Source organism: Ctenopharyngodon idella, chromosome 11 (genome assembly GCF_019924925.1).
Source record: "Ctenopharyngodon idella isolate HZGC_01 chromosome 11, HZGC01, whole genome shotgun sequence".
NCBI classification, from domain to species: Eukaryota; Metazoa; Chordata; class Actinopteri; order Cypriniformes; family Xenocyprididae; genus Ctenopharyngodon; species Ctenopharyngodon idella.
This window is the reverse complement of record NC_067230.1, coordinates 21,271,581-21,289,370: the sequence shown is the minus strand read 5'-3', so window position 1 is coordinate 21,289,370 and position 17,790 is coordinate 21,271,581. Positions and strand designations below refer to the sequence as shown.

General features: G+C 37.5%; 2 protein-coding genes across 5 annotated transcripts; both read right to left on the bottom strand.

Moving 5' to 3' along the window:
• Positions 1-29: 29 nt before the first annotated feature.
• cpne1 (copine I) lies at positions 30-17,375 on the bottom strand. Of its 4 annotated transcripts, XM_051912753.1 has the most exons (17): positions 17,227-17,308; positions 15,138-15,221; positions 6,458-6,589; positions 5,782-5,961; positions 5,561-5,635; positions 5,126-5,197; positions 4,833-4,916; positions 4,620-4,709; positions 3,527-3,625; positions 3,285-3,371; positions 3,111-3,170; positions 2,805-2,938; positions 2,135-2,189; positions 1,999-2,050; positions 1,773-1,906; positions 1,378-1,614; positions 30-1,247 (listed from the first exon to the last, which is right to left on the bottom strand). In XM_051912753.1, the coding sequence occupies exons 3-17, from the start codon at positions 6,587-6,589 to the stop codon at positions 1,134-1,136; spliced, it is 1,605 nt and encodes a 534-aa protein (XP_051768713.1). In that variant the 5' UTR covers positions 15,138-15,221; positions 17,227-17,308; the 3' UTR covers positions 30-1,133. The 4 variants fall into 4 exon arrangements, with proteins under 4 accessions (XP_051768713.1, XP_051768714.1, XP_051768711.1 ...); XM_051912754.1 differs by lacking the exons at positions 3,527-3,625; positions 15,138-15,221 and adding an exon at positions 3,732-3,827 and having other exon boundaries at positions 17,227-17,375; XM_051912751.1 differs by lacking the exon at positions 15,138-15,221 and having other exon boundaries at positions 17,227-17,375.
• rbm12 (RNA binding motif protein 12) lies at positions 10,312-17,328 on the bottom strand. The gene is made up of 3 exons (XM_051912750.1): positions 17,227-17,328; positions 15,138-15,221; positions 10,312-13,837 (listed from the first exon to the last, which is right to left on the bottom strand). Exon 3 carries the CDS (start codon positions 13,813-13,815, stop codon positions 11,221-11,223), a length of 2,595 nt encoding a protein of 864 aa, XP_051768710.1. The 5' UTR covers positions 13,816-13,837; positions 15,138-15,221; positions 17,227-17,328; the 3' UTR covers positions 10,312-11,220.
• Positions 17,376-17,790: the final 415 nt, after the last annotated feature.

Sequence of the window (17,790 nt, the reverse complement as noted above, 5' to 3'; positions counted from 1 at the left end):
AAAAAAAAAACCCTCCACAGAAACACGTGTTATGTGTGTTAATAAGGCAATTTTATTCAGCATTTCTTCCTGACAGTTATAAAAAGTGTTGTAACTGAGCATCAATGGCTTCTAAAGAACTGAACAACATGTGCTGCTGTGTAAACATCATATTTCATGATAAAGAAAACAATAGCAGGGAGAAAAACAACCATAATACGATTATAATCCCATTCCCTTTAAATCATTAGATTAAAAAAAACATTTAAATGAGATAACGGTCCCATAAGGCTTTATGCGGCAAGAGCAAGCATACATATGACTAAATTCAATAGCTCTAATGGAGAAGTGCAGATTACCTTTACTGTGCAATTAAGGTGCAAACTTTTGTGTTAGATAAATCAAACTGCCACAGCTTCAGTCTTCCTCAAATTAATATTTAAAATAATATTTGGCACCAACTACAACTTTTTTAAAAAAAAACACAACTGATAAGGCAGTTCTATGGTATCAAAGTCTACATAATGCCTTTATACCAGCATTTTTAAATTCAGTTCTACTTAAATTCATATAGAAAGACATGCAGTGATTTCTTTGGTAAGGTTCTAACTACTAATCATCTCTATTATGACAGCATGATTATGTATTGCAGCATAGTGGCTGAATGAGTTTAGTGATTCACTTTGCTCTGATAACTACTATAGCGCAAAAATTGCAGTGAATTACATAAACCATCATTCCTGATTGATATCGCATACATTGGCATCAAAAAGCAGCGAAAATCCTAAAAGTGTTTTCAAATCTTGGCTTAAGGAAATCAAGGCATCTGCATCAATAAACAATTATAATAAGAAAAAATATATATGCAACAATACAGAAAAATATATCTGTAAAAAGGAATATTTATATAAACTATTTCAGTTGGAAAAGAATAATATGAGGAATCTAGGAAGATAAAAGAAATCTATGAAGAACTGAAAATCGTTTGCATAATGTATAAAAAAGGGACAATACAAATGGAATACAAGAGGTCTTTCGTAAGAGTCCAAAATGCTTTCTTTAACAGAGCTGCGGGTCCCTCTAGTGGTGATCCATATGCTTAACTCCTAACTTTCATTTAGATACCTATGATTCAGTCTCCAGTGCAAACCCGTCTACTTGGTCGGAGAAGGGGGGTTGACAGGAGGCAGATTTCTCATTTTAAAGTATGACACCAGCTGATTTGGCACTTCAGCTAGAACACTCTGAGCCAGCGCTTCTTTAGGAGCCTAAGGAGAAATTTAGATAAGAGAAATGCCATAAGTATTAACAGAGATGTAACTACAAAAAACACTAGATATGAATTTAAGAACTTCTAACCAGCATGTCATTTCTATTAAAATTTAAAGAGGCTCATACACTGGCAAACTGCTTGAAGGGCACGAACTGCACAATATCTCTGACCGCCGGCTCTCCGGTCACAGATTTGAGAACTCCGTTGTCCCCATCAAGAAACTCCATGGCCTTAAAGTCTGCCTCACCCACACCCACAATGATGATGGACATGGGAAGTTTGGAGCTGTTCACGATGGACTGCCTGGTCTGGTCGAGATCAGTGATCTCCCCATCAGTGATGATCAACAGCACAAAGTATTGCTATTTGAGAGAGAAAGGCATTAGACATACATAATGCTGATAGACTGAAAATACCATGGTAGACCACAGATTAAATATGCACGAGTACCCAGCAAACCACATCCTGGGTTGGATGAGTAATTGCACTACAATAAGAGGTACGCGTTGGTGTTACTCACAGCTGCATTTGGTTGCTGGGCAGCTCCAGCTGCAATTCGGGCCACATGATTTATAATGGGAGAGAAGTTGGTAGGTCCATAGAGACGGACTTGAGGCAAAGCCACGCGGTAGGCGTCCACAATACCTTGCACTCCTGCATGGTATAAAACATCAGCACGTGTGACAAACATACTAGAATATCTTTAAAGTCAGACAGTTACATAACTGAAACACTGGGACTCTTACCTTGGCAATATGGGCTATTGGGGTTGAAGTTCAATGGGAACTCATGGGATACCTAAGAAAGACACTTTTGTAAACTTCAATTATGATAACAACTACTAATAATGAATAAGTATCGAGGACACCTATAATGTCTAACCTGGAAGTTTGGAGGCACTTGAGCACCAAATCCAAAGGCTGGGAAAAGTTTATCACTACAAGGGAACAAAACAAATATATAGATATATAGTAGATAAAAGGACTTCCGTGTACTGGTTCAAAAAAAGTCTCTTATGCTCACCAAGGCTAAATGTATTTGATCAAAAATTCAGGAAAACTAATGGGGAAATATTACAACTTACAAGCTTATTTCTATTTTAATATATATTAGAATTTAATTTATTCCTGTGACGCAAAGCTGAATTTTGAGCAATCATTATACCAGTCCTCAGTGTCACATGATCCTTCAGAATATGCTGATATGCTGATTTGCATTCAAGAAACAATGTTATCAAAATTATCAATGTTGAAAACAGCTTAATATTTTAAGAAAGTGGTGATTGATTTTTTTTTTTTTTCTCCAGAATTCTTAGGCAAATACATAGTTCAAAATAACAAAATGAAAAAGAAATCTTTTGTAACATTATAAATGTCCTTACTGTAACTTTTGATCAATTTAATGCATCTTTGCTGAATAAAAGTATTGAATGGTAAACTTTTGAATGGTAGTGTATACATTTTCAAACAATTTTTATATTTCTATACTTTCACTATGACAATTACAATGCACTACTTTGGTGGAAAGTCTATAAACATAATCACACTCTTACGTGTCATAGTCTTGGACTACCTGGCCAACGGACCAGATGGCTGACAGATACTGGTTCACACCATTAGGGCTCAGATAGTGAAGTGAATCAGGGGAACGGGGGTCTCCATTAGAGCCAGTGAAGTCAATGCCCACCTAAAACCCAATGATTTTCACCAGTGTTTTAGAACTTAAGCCATACAGCCTCAAATTTACAACCTAAATGTGATGTTCTGCATTATTCATTCATTACATCAGCATGCAAACAAATGCAGAAAAAAAAAACACCTGCTATCTGACGCAATTATCGTGCCGTGACTGATCTTACCGTGAAGTTAATTTGGCAACCTCCCATCACATAATCCAAAAATGAATACTGGGTCTCAAGCTGAAAGACAGTGAGGAGATTATTTAGAGAATTATTTATTAATAATAGAATAATTGTAAATTATTGTAAAGAATTCTGCAATTTTCATGTGGAACAGATGAAGGTTGTTCGAACCTTGCAATACTTAATCCTGACGACCCCAGAGTTCTTATAACTCTTTTTCTTCTTTTGCTTCTCTGGATGAATGCAGTCAAACTCAACCTAAAAAAAAAATGAAAACTTTCACTTATGCCCTATAATAAAACTCTCAGAAATCATGGAAGTGAATAGAATAGAAATTTATGTGAAAAAGAGGAAATGTTCTACTGTTAACAAGCACAACAAGAAAGCCTGGGGCAGTGAAGGTGGAGTCTCACCGGGGAACCATGAACTGCTTTCTGCAGATCTGACACATTAGTTTGAAACACACCAATGAGATCATGAGAGCCATCGCTATCATAATCAAAACAATGAACCTAAAACAAAAAGCCACGGACACAGACAGACAGACAAACGGATAGACAGACAGAAAGAAAGAGAAAGATGTTTAGAGAAGATTAATGCATCATGCATCCTGCTCACCGCATTGTCTTTAGCCTCCATTAGTTTAGCAGCGGTGCAGGTGAACTCTCCTATCATGTCTGAGCTTGTGTCTTCATCCTTATCGTAACAAGTTACCTAGCAATTAGACAAAACTTTAGTCTAAGGACTAGGACAACTGGAAATGCTGGCTGACACCCCCCTCTTTGCCCCCTCAAAACAGGTACATAATTATATTTTTATGATGCTATGCGTTCTTTCTTCTGATCTAATAGCTTCCTCCCAAAAAGGATTTTGCACAGGTTTTGTTAAAAAGTTGGGGGTCAGTAAGTAAAGGAATAAATACTGACATTGAGCAAGGTTGCATTAAATTGATCAAAAACATTACTAAAGTCATTTACACCATGTCCACTTTTCCCTGTTATCCTGAAAATAAATGTGCTGAACACTGTCTCTAATGATCTTGCTTGTTTGTGTTTTATAACGCCATGCCAGCATCTGTGACCATTTTCGTGGTGATTCATGGATTTACGGTAAAACTATATGAAGTTTTTACAGTCTGTATTTGGTTTAACTTAAATTTGTTTTCAAAAGCATTAACTGATTAAAAATGGTTTCCTCACAGGGTTAAAACTAGTACAATCTAATAAAACATGCTTCAGGGGCAAAGGGTTTTGACAGAAAGAACATGTTGGTGCATCTTCTCCCAATATTAAAAACTTGTATCATCCTGGAATTGCGTATTAGGCAATGGGTATAAACACTCTGGCCAATCGGTTTGAAAATTGGTAAAAACTTCTCACAACATTGGGGCTTTGTCTATAACGATAAATAATGTTTTCTTTTGCATAGTGAAACTGTCTTCTACAGTTCTGACAAGATACCATGATAAATGCACATCTGAGTGTGCATAAAACCCTCTGTAGTTACCTTGATTGGTTTGTTCAGGTCACCACCACAGAATGTATGCAAGGAGACAGTAAACTTCTTCCAAGATGGATTCAAATTATTCTTGATGACCTATCGGTGACAGATCAAAGTCAACACAACCATCAGCAAACAAATGCAACTACCCAAGAATTGTTTTGCATGCACAAATAGCCTAATATTTGGTTCAATGAGTGTGTGAAAGTGGGTAAAAACCTCTGTCCTGTGAACTAGCTGCCATTTCCCATCTTCTCCTTGCTTGAAAAACTCCAAGAATGGATCAGATTTCCCAAACATATCCTGAAAAAGAGAAGTGAATAGTGCAGCTTCCCTATAACACAAAACAGTATCATAACTGGCTTTTACCCTGAATATGGCAATGATTTTTGTGTGGTAAGCCAGCAGTGACATTTCAACATCTTCCCTGCTGCTTTTGCAGCAATAACTTATGAAGTACAAATCATAATTGGTTATAATAGGATGCAAGAACAGAGGATGATTATATCTACCTTTTTATCCAAATTTTTGGCCTCTACTTCCATCACAACAGCCCTGTTGTCCGTCACTTCATCTGCTGTAATCTGTACAAACCAAAAATACAACATTGCTAAATGTAAGAAACCTTTTGAATGGCAGAACTGTTGTAGAAAGGTGAAAAGATACGCTCACAAAAACGAAGAGCTAAATGATGGTATGCATCAATGACAAACTTTGCATAAATTCACATATGCAAATGTTACTATGCTCAAACAGAGGGCTTTTGTGGTTTATCAAATAAAACAAATTATTTTGTGAAGCCTTAAATTCTTTGTCAAATAAAGATACCACAAATGAAAATGAACTGAATTATGATGCCAGTAAAACATTTGTCAGGAAGATGTTAAAACCCATGTTCTTTTACAAATGTTGCCATATTAGAAATATCATTGTGTTTACGAACATACCGTTATTGTGCCTTTCCCAGCTGGTTTTGCTGCCTTGAGCTGAAGGGGTCTGGTAATCTTCTTACTTGATACAATCTGTTGTAAAGTTTGGTGCATAAACAAAGCCATTATGCATATGTTATATTTGTTAATGAGGTACAGCATCACTAATTATTAGCACCGTTCTGCAGCAACTAGCACAAAACAGCATTTCACTGTATCACTATCCTCACAATACATACCTGACCAAGGGTGCATTCAAAGCCTCCCAGGTAGTCATCATCATTGAGGTCAACAGACTTGTTGTCAATGTCATAGACACCAAACTTTAGTTTCTGCACCTTCTCAAAGTGGTAGTCAATGTGAAGTTTTGTGGAGAACTCTGGGTCCTGGCAATTCTTCACTCTCTCTGTGCGTTCTACCTGCAACCACCACATACATTCAGCAATGTGACAAGCAAATAAGGAAATTTGTATTTTTAAAAAAAAAGAATTTTATGTTTAGTTTTCGCCCCCTCTGCTGTACCATGCTGACTTCAGTACCGAGGTACGTACAGAACCGTCATGTGCACATTACACCTCTAATATGTGTGTGTTATTATATATATTTATTATATTAAATACACACACACACACACACACACACATACATACATATACAAGTACTTTAAATAATAATAATACAAAAAAAAAAAAAAATCACAAATTTCTAACTGTTTCAAAAGTGTTAATGGGGGTGTCAGCGAATAGTGACTTTGTTGTGACTTCAGCAAGCTGTGACATTTTTCACCATCAAAACTGTTGCAGTGATACATTTCAGTGTCAGCAGCGGTTATATTATTATTATTATTATTATTTTAAAAAGGAAATGTAATTGCAATTTTTGTTACAACGGCTGTTTGAGGGTTAAAGTGTATACCTCTGTCCATTTGTCATCACCGATACTCTGCAGCAGAACACAGAGTGGATCAGATTTGGATCCAACATCTTTATCCAGAAGATTATTGCAAGAGATGGAGAGCTCGACTTTCGACACACACTGAGCGGCCATCTGAAAAACACAAAAGACACAAAATTGTATAAAGTTCTTGCCTCGAGCTAAACTGCTTCAATGAATCGTAACTGAAGCGTACACACGCGAGGAAGTGAAATTTGATTAAAGAAACGCAAAGGACGAATGTATTTTGATTAAAATACACAGTAATAAAAAGCAATATAAATAACCTTCGAAGCATACATGCTCCGTTGTACAAAAATATGCGTTTTAAAATATAAAAAACAAATAAATGTGGCAAAATGTTGTTTCCGAGGGCCTAAATGTCAGTATTTGAGACTTTCAGACAGTCACGCCTTAAACGTGTTAACGCGATAAATACTACATTTCTGCATTGCTTAATGGCGCACTGCAAATCTAATACAGACAGCCCGCTACTATAAGATGAGCTAACAAATGCGACCGTGAAACTGAAAATATCATACCCTTAACAACTTTCAAACTGTAGAAATTGTGTTCGGAGATTCTCTGTCCCAAAACTGCTTACTACTACCGTCTACACCCTGACACGTTCATGTAATATAAAATGAGCAGGGTGGTGCCATTCACTTCCTTTCTGGACGTGCAACGCTATTGGTCAGAACGCCAGATGAACTACGCTGCGATTGGTCAGGCGCCTGCCAATCACAGCACCAGCCCGCAGCACAGAGCAGAGTGCAAGAAACCAACGTGAACTGAGTCATTACACAGACATTCTAATTTTTACCAACGCCGTGAACTCATACTCGTACTTAAAATTATATTAAAAACACGCGTGTAACGAATACTACCCACTTAATCTATAAACAACAGCGTTTCAGCGTAATAACAGCTGAATAATTAACATACGTCTGCATGAGTTCATAATACTTTCACGTACACCCAACAATGCAGCAATCAATCAGAAGCTTTACATATATTACGCATTCTACCAGCTTGTCAGTTTCATCTGTAGTTCCACAGCACAGTAACTAGTCTCAAATGTTTAAGAGCAACCTGTCGTAGCAACTGGGTTAAAAAAAAACTGAGCAGAGGCAGAGCGTGCTTGCCTTGACCGCTTTGTCTCCATGGTAACAGATTCCACAACTGGGCCAAATCATTTACAAAAAGCAAACACTACAAAAGAAATTCCTATATTACTCCGTTGTACCATAATTGTTGGCTAATCTATCCTTAAAGGGTTAGTTCACCCAAAAATGAAAATAATGTCATTAACTACTCACCCTCATGCCGTTCCACACCTGTAAGACCTTCGTTCATCTTCGGAACGCAAATTGAGATATTTTTGTTGAAATCCGATGGCTCAGTGAGGCCTGCATAGCCAGCAATGACATTTCCTCTCTCAAGATCCATTAATGTACTAAAAACATATTTAAATCAGTTCATGTGAGTACTGTGGTTCAATATTAATATTATAAAGCGACAAGAATATTTTTGGTGCGCCAAAAAAACAAAATAACGACTTATATAGTGATGGCCGATTTCAAAACACTGCTTCATGAAGCTTCGGAGTTATGAATCAGCATGTCGAATCAGTGGTTCGGAGCGCCAAAGTCACGTGATTTCAGCAGTTTGACACGCGATCCGAATCATGATTCGATACGCTGATTCATAACGCTCCGAAGCTTCATGAAGCAGCATTTTGAAATCGGCGATCACTATATAAGTAGTTATTTTGTTTTTATTGGCGCACCAAAAATATTTTCGTTGCTTTATAATATTAATATTGAACCACTGTACTCACATGAACTGATTTAAATATATTTTCAGTACATTAGTGGATTTTAAGAGAGGAAATGTCATTGCTGGCTATGCAGGCCTCAATGAGCCATCGGATTTCAACAAAAATATCTTAATTTGCGTTCCGAAGATTAATGAAGGTCTTACGGGTGTGGAATGGCATGAGGGTGAGTAATAAATGACATTATTTTCATTTTTGGGTGAACTAACCCTTTAAAGAGTGACAAATTAGTGGCCTTCTTTCCTTCTTGATAATGCAGTGCAATCAAAATATAAAACGTATAATAGTCCTTTAATGTCTAAAAATGTTACTTCTTAAAGGGATAGTTCATCCAAAAAAGAAAATAATGTCATCATTTACTCACCCTCAAGTTGTTTCAAACCTGTGTGATTATTTTTCTTCTGCTGAACACAAAAGATATTTTGAAGAATGTTGGTAACCAAACAGTTGACTTCTCCATACTATGGAAGTCAATGCGGTCAAACTGTTACCCCATATTCTTCAAAATATCTTCTTTTGTGTTCAGCAGAAGAAAGAAAATCATACAGATTTAAAACAAATTGAGGGTGAGTAAATAGTGACAGAATTTTCATTTTTGAGGGAACTATCCCTTTAAAATCAATCTCACCAATTCAATCACCACAACAAAGCAATGTTATAACGGTTGTGTAGCTACACAACTTATAGAAACAATATTTCAATTACATACCTCCACATTTTTTTTTAAATATTGCAAATATAATTTTCCAGAATTACAGTGGCAATGTATAACATTTTATTCCTCAAAACAAAGATGACACTTCAAATAAAGCAGCTTCAAATATGTCCCCACATTTCCCCCCTACAATGCATTCCTTAAAAACATTAGCAAAAATTAATAAATCTGGTAGAAAATCCAATGCTCACAAGTAGTTTATAGCAATACTAATGCCTATGATTACAACTTACCTGAACATTAACATGTTAATCAGGAATCAAGGCTCAGCGTCAAAAATGCACAACGTAAAATATGCAGTCCACAAAGCTTGAGAACCACTCGAGAATGCGAAACGGGCAGAAATGCACTCAATTCATCATGAATTTAATTCTAAAGCATTTCACAACACCAAAAGTACAAAAGCTCAACCCAAATAAAAAACCTTGCATAAATAACCGTGAACTTGTGTGCTTCTGAACAGGCCCAGCGCAAGCAGATTCAAAGCATCAAAGAACAGCGTTTGAGAGCAATCCCACTTGACCTGCTTTAAAGAAATGCATCAAGAATGTGCAGAATTCTTTGAAAACAAAAAAAACAGTTGCTAGAGAGAAATGACAAGCATGTGCTACTTGAAAAATCTTTTATGCAGCATATCATTTGCCATCATAATCCACAGCCAAAACAATGAAACAATTTCATGCGCTTCTCATCAGTGCAGTTTGCATGAGAGTTGATCATCCACTTTTATAATATCAGAACAGTTCAAAAACAGCCAAATTCAAAAATGTGTTCCTCTTTAATGTTTCATATAAAGACACTGCATTGTTAAAAATCCATCTGTGGTACAACTGGGGCAGAATTTCACAAGTTTTTGATCCATACAATGTTAAGAGATGTTTTGGGTAATGCTTCAGGCGTAAGAGCACACTAAATTTAAGCTTTGCATTTCAACAAAATCCAAAATAACTACTAGATCATTTATTTTCCTGACACAGATATTTTTTCACTCTAAAAGACAAAGCGGTATAAAGCTTTTACCAGAGATGCTTATGTGTGGTAGCAGAAAATATGAAATTTCAAATGAGAGCCTTCTCATTTTTAATATTAAAAAAAAAAAAAAAAAAAAAAAAAAATTTTTAGATAAAGCATTGTGAGAAAAGGTCAATGCTACAATATTATAAAGAGTCTTTAGCAACAAGCAATAGATCAGAGCTAGAGTCACATCTTTACAAGACATTTGATGGGGGGGGAAAAAAAATATTAAAAATATAAATATGCAGTTCAATATGGGAAACAAGGAAGTCACAGCAAAACATTTTATTGTTCATATTTGAACTGAAAAAAACAGAAGGACAGGAGAGAATACAATACCTTTAAGTGTCATCATTTCAGGAATGGCATTTTATTGACAAAATAGTTCAGCTGGAAAGTATTTACAAGAGAAAAAGCGCTAAGTAAACTAAGTATAACAACTGATCCATTTCAGCAACACTAAAAAAAGCCAAACATCCAAAAAAAAGGAAGCTATCATCAAACACCACAGCAACACATTGTGAAGAGAGCTAAGCAAAGAGAGTAAAATGCTTTCATATACATAATATTACAATGCCGCACTTGCTTCACATCCTGCTTATTGTTTACAGTGACGTATTGGATTGACATCAGGCTTTTCCAATGTGACAGCAACATATTGTTAAAGACACTGCATTTGCATTTTATTGACAGAAAGAGAGCAAACATTGTAACTGAAATGTAGACATGTATTTAGCACAATGCATGGCAGCACTTTTTTTTTTTTTTTTTTTTAACCTCAGAAGGACATGCGTAGATGCAGCATGGAGTTTATACAGGTGTAAAACTTAAGCAGCGATACCAAACAATGAGGAACTAACCTCCTCCAACGCTATTAGGCTCTATTGAAAATACCACTATAAAGATGCCCCTTTTTCAGATCTGCAGATGTGAACTAAAAAATTATTGTCCTGAAGTCTTAAACAATGCTGTTGAGAAGAATTAAAAATAAACATTGTCTTTCTTCAATTGTCATGCTTCATGTCACTACAATCTTGGATACATAAAGTGTCCAGGAAAAAAAAAAAAAATAAAACTAATACTTGTCAGTTTCTTCTTCTGTACATAAAAACATCCAGATTAATTTTCAGAAAACCGTGTCAAAAGAAAACATACTTTGCAATGACAAAGTCATCGTTTTCATCCCAAAGTGATCTTAACTTTCCTTGCCCCAATAGGCCTATCATTCAGGTCCATTACAGCAGCCATTGCTTCATCATGGGAGTCAAAAGCAACCATCGCTTCCCCATTGGGCAAACCTTTCTCATTGAATTGCAAGCATACAGAACCAGGCAACACTTGATAGCCATAGAAGAAATCGATGATCTCATCAACAGTCACAGTAAAGGGCATGTTTTGAATTTTGACAATGGTGGGCCGTGAATTACCTGGACCACTGGTTGGCCCTCTAAGACTCTCAGAAGCTGGCCTCTGACCTTGGTTCCCTCCATGATTTTGGCCTACTGCTTTACGAGAAGATCCATTATCAAACGATGGGATGCCCCTTAAAGGCTCTGGCGCACCAAAGCCAGAAGGTGCGCTGGGTCTGAAACCAGGGTGCTCTAGAACAGGACCGGGCATAGGTCCTCCAACCATTGGCGGGGGAATGCCTAGCGAGACGTCACCTAAAGCAGCACCAAGTGGCGGCAAAGGCGGTGGACCTGCCAGTCCGTTACCTGGGGCAACAAACGGGTTGACAAAAGGGGGACCGTTGCCAAGGGTCCCTACAGCATTTCTCAGAAAACTGAACTCGTCGCCTGTCATTCCAGGAAAAGCATGAGGCACTTGGGGAACCTGGGCCTGGGGCTGAATGTGTGCATGGGAATGGGCATGGGAATTTCCTAGGGATTTCTGGCCTCTCTTTGCTTGTGGAGGAGGATTTCTCTCAACTTCCTTCATCTGCTCGAATGTTACCAAATGAACGAAAGCATCCCTGCCGTTCAGTTTTTGCCTATGAAGTCTCTCTGCTTTAAGTGCATCCTCATCAGACTTAAACTGCACAATAGCCTGGCCAAGACCATTACCATTTGCATCAACTAGCACCTTAAGACTTTCCTCAAACAATTGAATGCCATCAAGAAAAAGACGGACATCTTTTTTTGTCACGTTATAAGGAATATTGGTTATGTGAGCACAATTCTTGGCACTCTTTCCTCCCGAGCTATTCTTCTGATCGCCCTGGGAACCCTGCATTCGTTTGCGAATGGTGTCTATCTTTTCATACATGTTTTTCTTTGTGATCGGATGCACCTGAATAAACCGACTACCCATGTACTGCATATGGCATCCGAGAGCAGCTTTGTAGTCAGCTTCATTCCTAAACTCCACAAATCCCTCACCGGTTGCCCTGCCATTGGGCCCATACGCAATGTAAATGCTATCTTCAACAATGTCAAGATTTTTGAAAAACTCAAAGATCTGCTTGTTTTCGGCTTCATACGGGAGTCCTTTCAAATACACACAGAATTCTAGTTTGTGGGGAGATCGGGATCTGGCTCGCTCACGGCCAGAGGGTGGTGGCGAATTGGTGTTTCTACGATGATGGCGACTGTGTTCGGCGTCACCACCTGCTTTAGACTGTCCTGCGCTCTCTCTCCACTGTCGCTCTGTAGCTGGAGAAACCTCAACGTATCTTTGGCCTACCATTCCAGCATTTCTTTTCAGAGCTTCAAAAGACTCTTGAGGCGAGAAAAACTTAACCAATGCCCTGCCGTTGTTTCTACCCAGGTGGTCTTTGAGCAAACGAACAGACTCAATCCCAAGCCCCTGGAAGAAATCTCTGACTTCACTTTCAGAGACTGAAAAGGGAAGGCCGTGTAGATGAACATAAAACTCATCAGGGTTTGTCGCTGCTGATTTCAAGTGAGGTTGGAGGTTAAGGGGGTTTAGAGGGTTTAGGGGATTCAGGAACATTGGATTGTGATTTCCTAGAGACAGTGGACCAGAGGCAGCTAAACCACCAGCTACAGGGCCGACTGGGGGAGGGACACCCGGATTGAATGGAGGAAGTGCAGGTAGGTGCGGCATGTGTGCAATGGGAGGGACCGGAGGCACTGACGTTAGCGGATTAACAGCAGGTACCGGTGGCAATTGGGATACTGGCGGTGGTACTGGTATTGGGGGCATCGGTGGTAGAGTTGGCATGGTGGGCAAGGGAGGTATTGGGGGAGGTACAGAGTTCAAGGATGACATTGCCGTTGTCATTGTGGATCCCAAACTAAGACTCGGGCTGCTAAAATTATTAAAGTTTGGGGGCATGTTTCCCATGGTAGTGGTTGAAAAGGTAGGGACAGTCTTGTTGCTTACAGGCTCGTGTGTTGACACTGCTGTGGTGGCTGTAGTTGAAGTTGTGTTACTAAAACCTTGTGCTGTCGTTGCCAAGTTGCCCCTTCCACTTCCTCCAGTACTAACTGGTGGACCCGGCCTACTGCCATTTCCTGTGGCAACCTCGGCACTGCCGGTTTCAAAGCGCCTACGGCTCAGCTCAATCATGTTTTGCATTTCTGTTTTGCTACTCAGTAACAGAGACACCTTGGAACCTTTGATCGACCCCCCTGTGCGCATCATTCCAAGCCTTGCATCTTCATCTGTGGCGAACACGATAAAAGCCTCACCGTGTTCACCCCCTACAATATGCACACCACCATCCGGGATGGTCAATCCAGAGAAGAAATGGCGTATGTCCATTGTCCCAGCCACAATGGGGAGACCCTGCAAACGGATGACCACAGCCATGCTGAGGTGCAAAAACACACACCTGTAGATGAAAGAAGGCAACGACTGTCAGGCTATGGTAAAAGGCAAAAAGATAACACAGAGAACCAACATACAAACCACAAGAAGACAATTAACAGCAAGACCAAAAATTATGTAAGAAACATTATGACAACAGCAGAATAAATAATTCTTGAGCTATCACAGCAAAGCCCATATGAAACAAAGATTCTTAACTCATCACACTGTTTAATGGCTTTGGAGTCATAGCCAAAGCATACTAGCATACTGCATTTCACTTTATATAGGATGCAACAATTTAGTATGAGAAAATCAGAAGAAAGCATGACTAATGAAATCAGCTGAACAAAACTTTTCAAACAGCAATTTTCAAAATGCATTTAAAACACTTAATCTTGAAACACTACATACCCAGATCACTACATAAAACTATGTAAAACACGCCAATTGCCTGAGTTTAACTGAGAATTGAAGTCACAATCTTCAAATATGACAAAAGGTTGACAACACTATTACTGTTATTTTGTATTTAGCAAATGTAGCCCAGTGGTTTTTAAACCTGGTCCTGAGGACCCACAGCACTGCACATTTTTATGTATCCGACACATATCATTTTTATATTATCTGACACAATCAGTTCAGTTCAGTTCAGTTCATTGAGCTTTCTCCTCATGAGCTAATGATCTGAATCAGGTGTTTCAAATATAGGATACATAAAAAAAGCAGTGGCTGTGGGTCCAGGACTGAAAAACACCGGCGTAGCTTATTCTACACAGTCCTTGGCTTGAAGATTGCGGACCACAGGGTTCCCACACCTTTTGACCAATGAATTTTCATGGCTTTGCAAGTTGCCTGTGATTTAATATTTTTAAAAATCTTTTAAAAGTTGTAAAATAAATACAATTAGAGACTGACTTTACAAAAAAAAAAAAAACTTAGCTGATGAGTTATTTAGGAGCTAAGCAGAACCAGAAAAGGCTTGTATTGCATGACTTTAAAATTTTTATTTTCTTAACTTTCCAGAGGTAGGTAAAATTCCCCTTACATTTCCAGGTTAACTGTGGGAAAATTAAATTTGCTTTTTAACATTTTACTGTAGCAGGTAAAATGTCCCCCAAAACATAAACAGCACTGTAAAAATGAGAATTGCATTGTAGATAGTCAACCATTCACAAAGAATCCATATAGCATTGATATATTGCTCGAGATAACAAAAATCATGAAGCCACATTTCTAAATTCATTAATTTCTCTCTCTTTTAGATAATTAAAAATAAAGCTGACCAAATATTTCTAAGTTTAGTGGATCCCTCAAATGCTTACCTGTATTAAAAGTGCTGCTTCGTTACAAGATGCACAGGATACCCAAGCCAATCCTGACGGCAATCATTTAAAATCAATTCTCGACTGTAATAAAAAGAATAAATGGAAGGAAATATATGTAAACAGCATTAGAACAAGCATACGTGTCTCCAAGAAAACCATCCAGCCATTTCCAGCCCATTTAGTAACATTCTGGTACAGCAAAACAATAAATTGAATCACCACTTGTGCACATCAGAAGTTGGCCAGCTGCTTCGCAAAAGCCATACACATTAAAATTGGTCTTAGAAAACATGAATGTCATGTATTTCATGAACCCCAGCAAACATTCATACTTAAAAGCAAAGCATCAAAATACAGGAACATTTCTAAACATTTTGTAGCATATTAAGCTAGAAAAACAGATTGTGACCTTGCACAGAGTGAAGATAAAATCTGTTATATGTTGGTTTGTGAGCAATGTGTAAGAAAGGTAATTAGAGAACACCTCTAAAGACATCTAGCTTGTCTCATCCTAACTCATGTATTTCTAATCTGCAAATTGGTAACCTTTAAACATACAGAAAATCAGGAAAAAGGTCAGGTAGACACTTAAAACAGTACAACCACTGTAAATCTGTAAAGCCTTCCTTCAGTATCACTACAAAAAAAAAAAAAAAAAAAAAAAGCGAAATTTACACTCTACTTAGTCCAAGACACAAAGGGATGGTTTACCCCAAAATGAAAGTGTTGTCATCTACTCAACCTTCAATGTTGTTCCAAACTTATAAATGTAGATATTTAGGGCTATACATTATTCTTTCATCAATTGTCAATACTGTGGGAGTCAATGCAACCAAATACTTGCAACAAACCATGCTTCAAAAAGTACAAAAATAGATTGTAAAAGTAATCCAGTTTTATAGAGTGATTTAATCCAAGTGTTCTGACAAGATCGCTTTAAGTAAACACATTTATTTTAATAATTTGAAGATGAATGAAAGTCTTGTGTTAGGGTGAGAAATAATGACAATTTTCATTTATTGGTTGACTGTTCAAATAGGAAGAGAAGTATTTGATCACCTACCACCAGAAAAATCACAAAAACTAAGTTAGTTGAATAAAGACCAAAATGAGTGACAATCTCCAACGTTCTGCTTCATAAGATTAATACAAGTTATATAATGCTAAGAGACTTAAACCAATAGTGGAAACCAGGTCACATAATCAGAGGCCAATAACCATGTGAACATAAACCTGAATGCATGTAGGTCAAAAACAGGTTGTAACTACTAACAACCAAATAATTAAAGTATGACATCAAGGTTGAGGGCTGTTAATTGCACTTTAAAAACGTTGCATAAAAACCTTAACTTGGAGATTTTCATTGCAGCAACACTTCTCACAAATTTCCACGTAAAATCAAACACTCCAATGTCATCATAAACGACCTTTTAAAAAAAAGTACAATTTTTTGCTTATGCTGAAATACGACTAAGTGTCTACAAACTTCACACAACATCGAATATGAAATGAGCTTCATCCAAGAAACATTGCAAATTGGGTCAAATAGAGCTATTTTGCACGTTTGCAGCTGGAACAAACACTGAAATAAAAGAGCGAATCATACCAATAGAAACAGAAAGGTATGTAATGCCGTTCAAGAAAAGCTCTGAAAACACAGTACTCTTTGATTTTTTTTTTTCTCTTAAATAAAATGATCTAGGTAAAGAGTTTAACAATAACATCCATGGTATGGCGTCATCAGCCATTCAAACCTCAAAACCAGAGAGATGACAAAATGGCGCCGTCTGTATTTACCAGCGCAAATGGACTGATGCCGTCCACAACAGAAACAAAGCTCGCTGCTACTTTCTCAATACTTCATATCAGCACAGCACGTTTTAGAAATATGAAAACAACACCCACTGCACGGAAAGGAAGAGATGTCTGGCTAGCGTTTAAACAAAGCTATGTCGTCTGCTTGCAGCTCACAACCACCCTGCCTTCCATTAAGCGTATAAAACCACTGCATTTTTGCAAATGTCGAGTGTTGTGTATGGCTACATGAAATACATTGTGTGGACTGATGTACTTTGCATATTCTTACCGAAATTATTTGTCTTAACTGATCTTTTTAAAATAATAAAGACGAGGCGCTTCTGTTATCTTCTTCCACCTCTTGTTCGTCAGCGTCTTGTCTTGCTCAATCTGTTCAGCAACGAGACTGGAAAGAGAACAACAGGCGCTTGCGCTCATGTAAGCCAATCAGTAAACGGTGTGATAGGCGGGTCTGACTCTGGACTTCGAAAGCCCAGAACTGGCTGGATGGATGGATGATAGATAGATAGATAGATAGATAGATAGATAGATAGATAGATAGATAGATAGATAGATAGATAGATAGATAGACTTAGGAATTACACAGTAGAAATGAAATATAACAATAATAGCCTATAAGAAAACAAAAATGTAAATAATGCAATATAATACAGTAGTAAATATATATAGGGATATATATATATATATATATATATATATAATTAAAACTACTATAATAATTTATAGTAAATACTATAGTGTTTTTGAACCATACTATAGTAAAGTACTTGAATGAATTTGTTGTGGTAATTCTATTGTTGCTGTGGTAATATAACAACAATATAAACAAATT

Coding starts and splice junctions, on each gene's coding strand:
- cpne1 (XM_051912751.1), bottom strand. CDS start 6,589: ATGGCCGCTCAGTGTGTGTCGAAAGTCGAGCTCTCCATCTCTTGCAAT. Junction 5,962..6,457: donor GTGATGACAAATGGACAGAG/GTATACACTTTA, acceptor TGGTGGTTGCAG/GTAGAACGCACAGAGAGAGT. Junction 2,939..3,110: donor GTTGCCAAATTAACTTCACG/GTAAGATCAGTC, acceptor ATTGGGTTTTAG/GTGGGCATTGACTTCACTGG.
- rbm12 (XM_051912750.1), bottom strand. CDS start 13,815: ATGGCTGTGGTCATCCGTTTGCAGGGTCTCCCCATTGTGGCTGGGACA.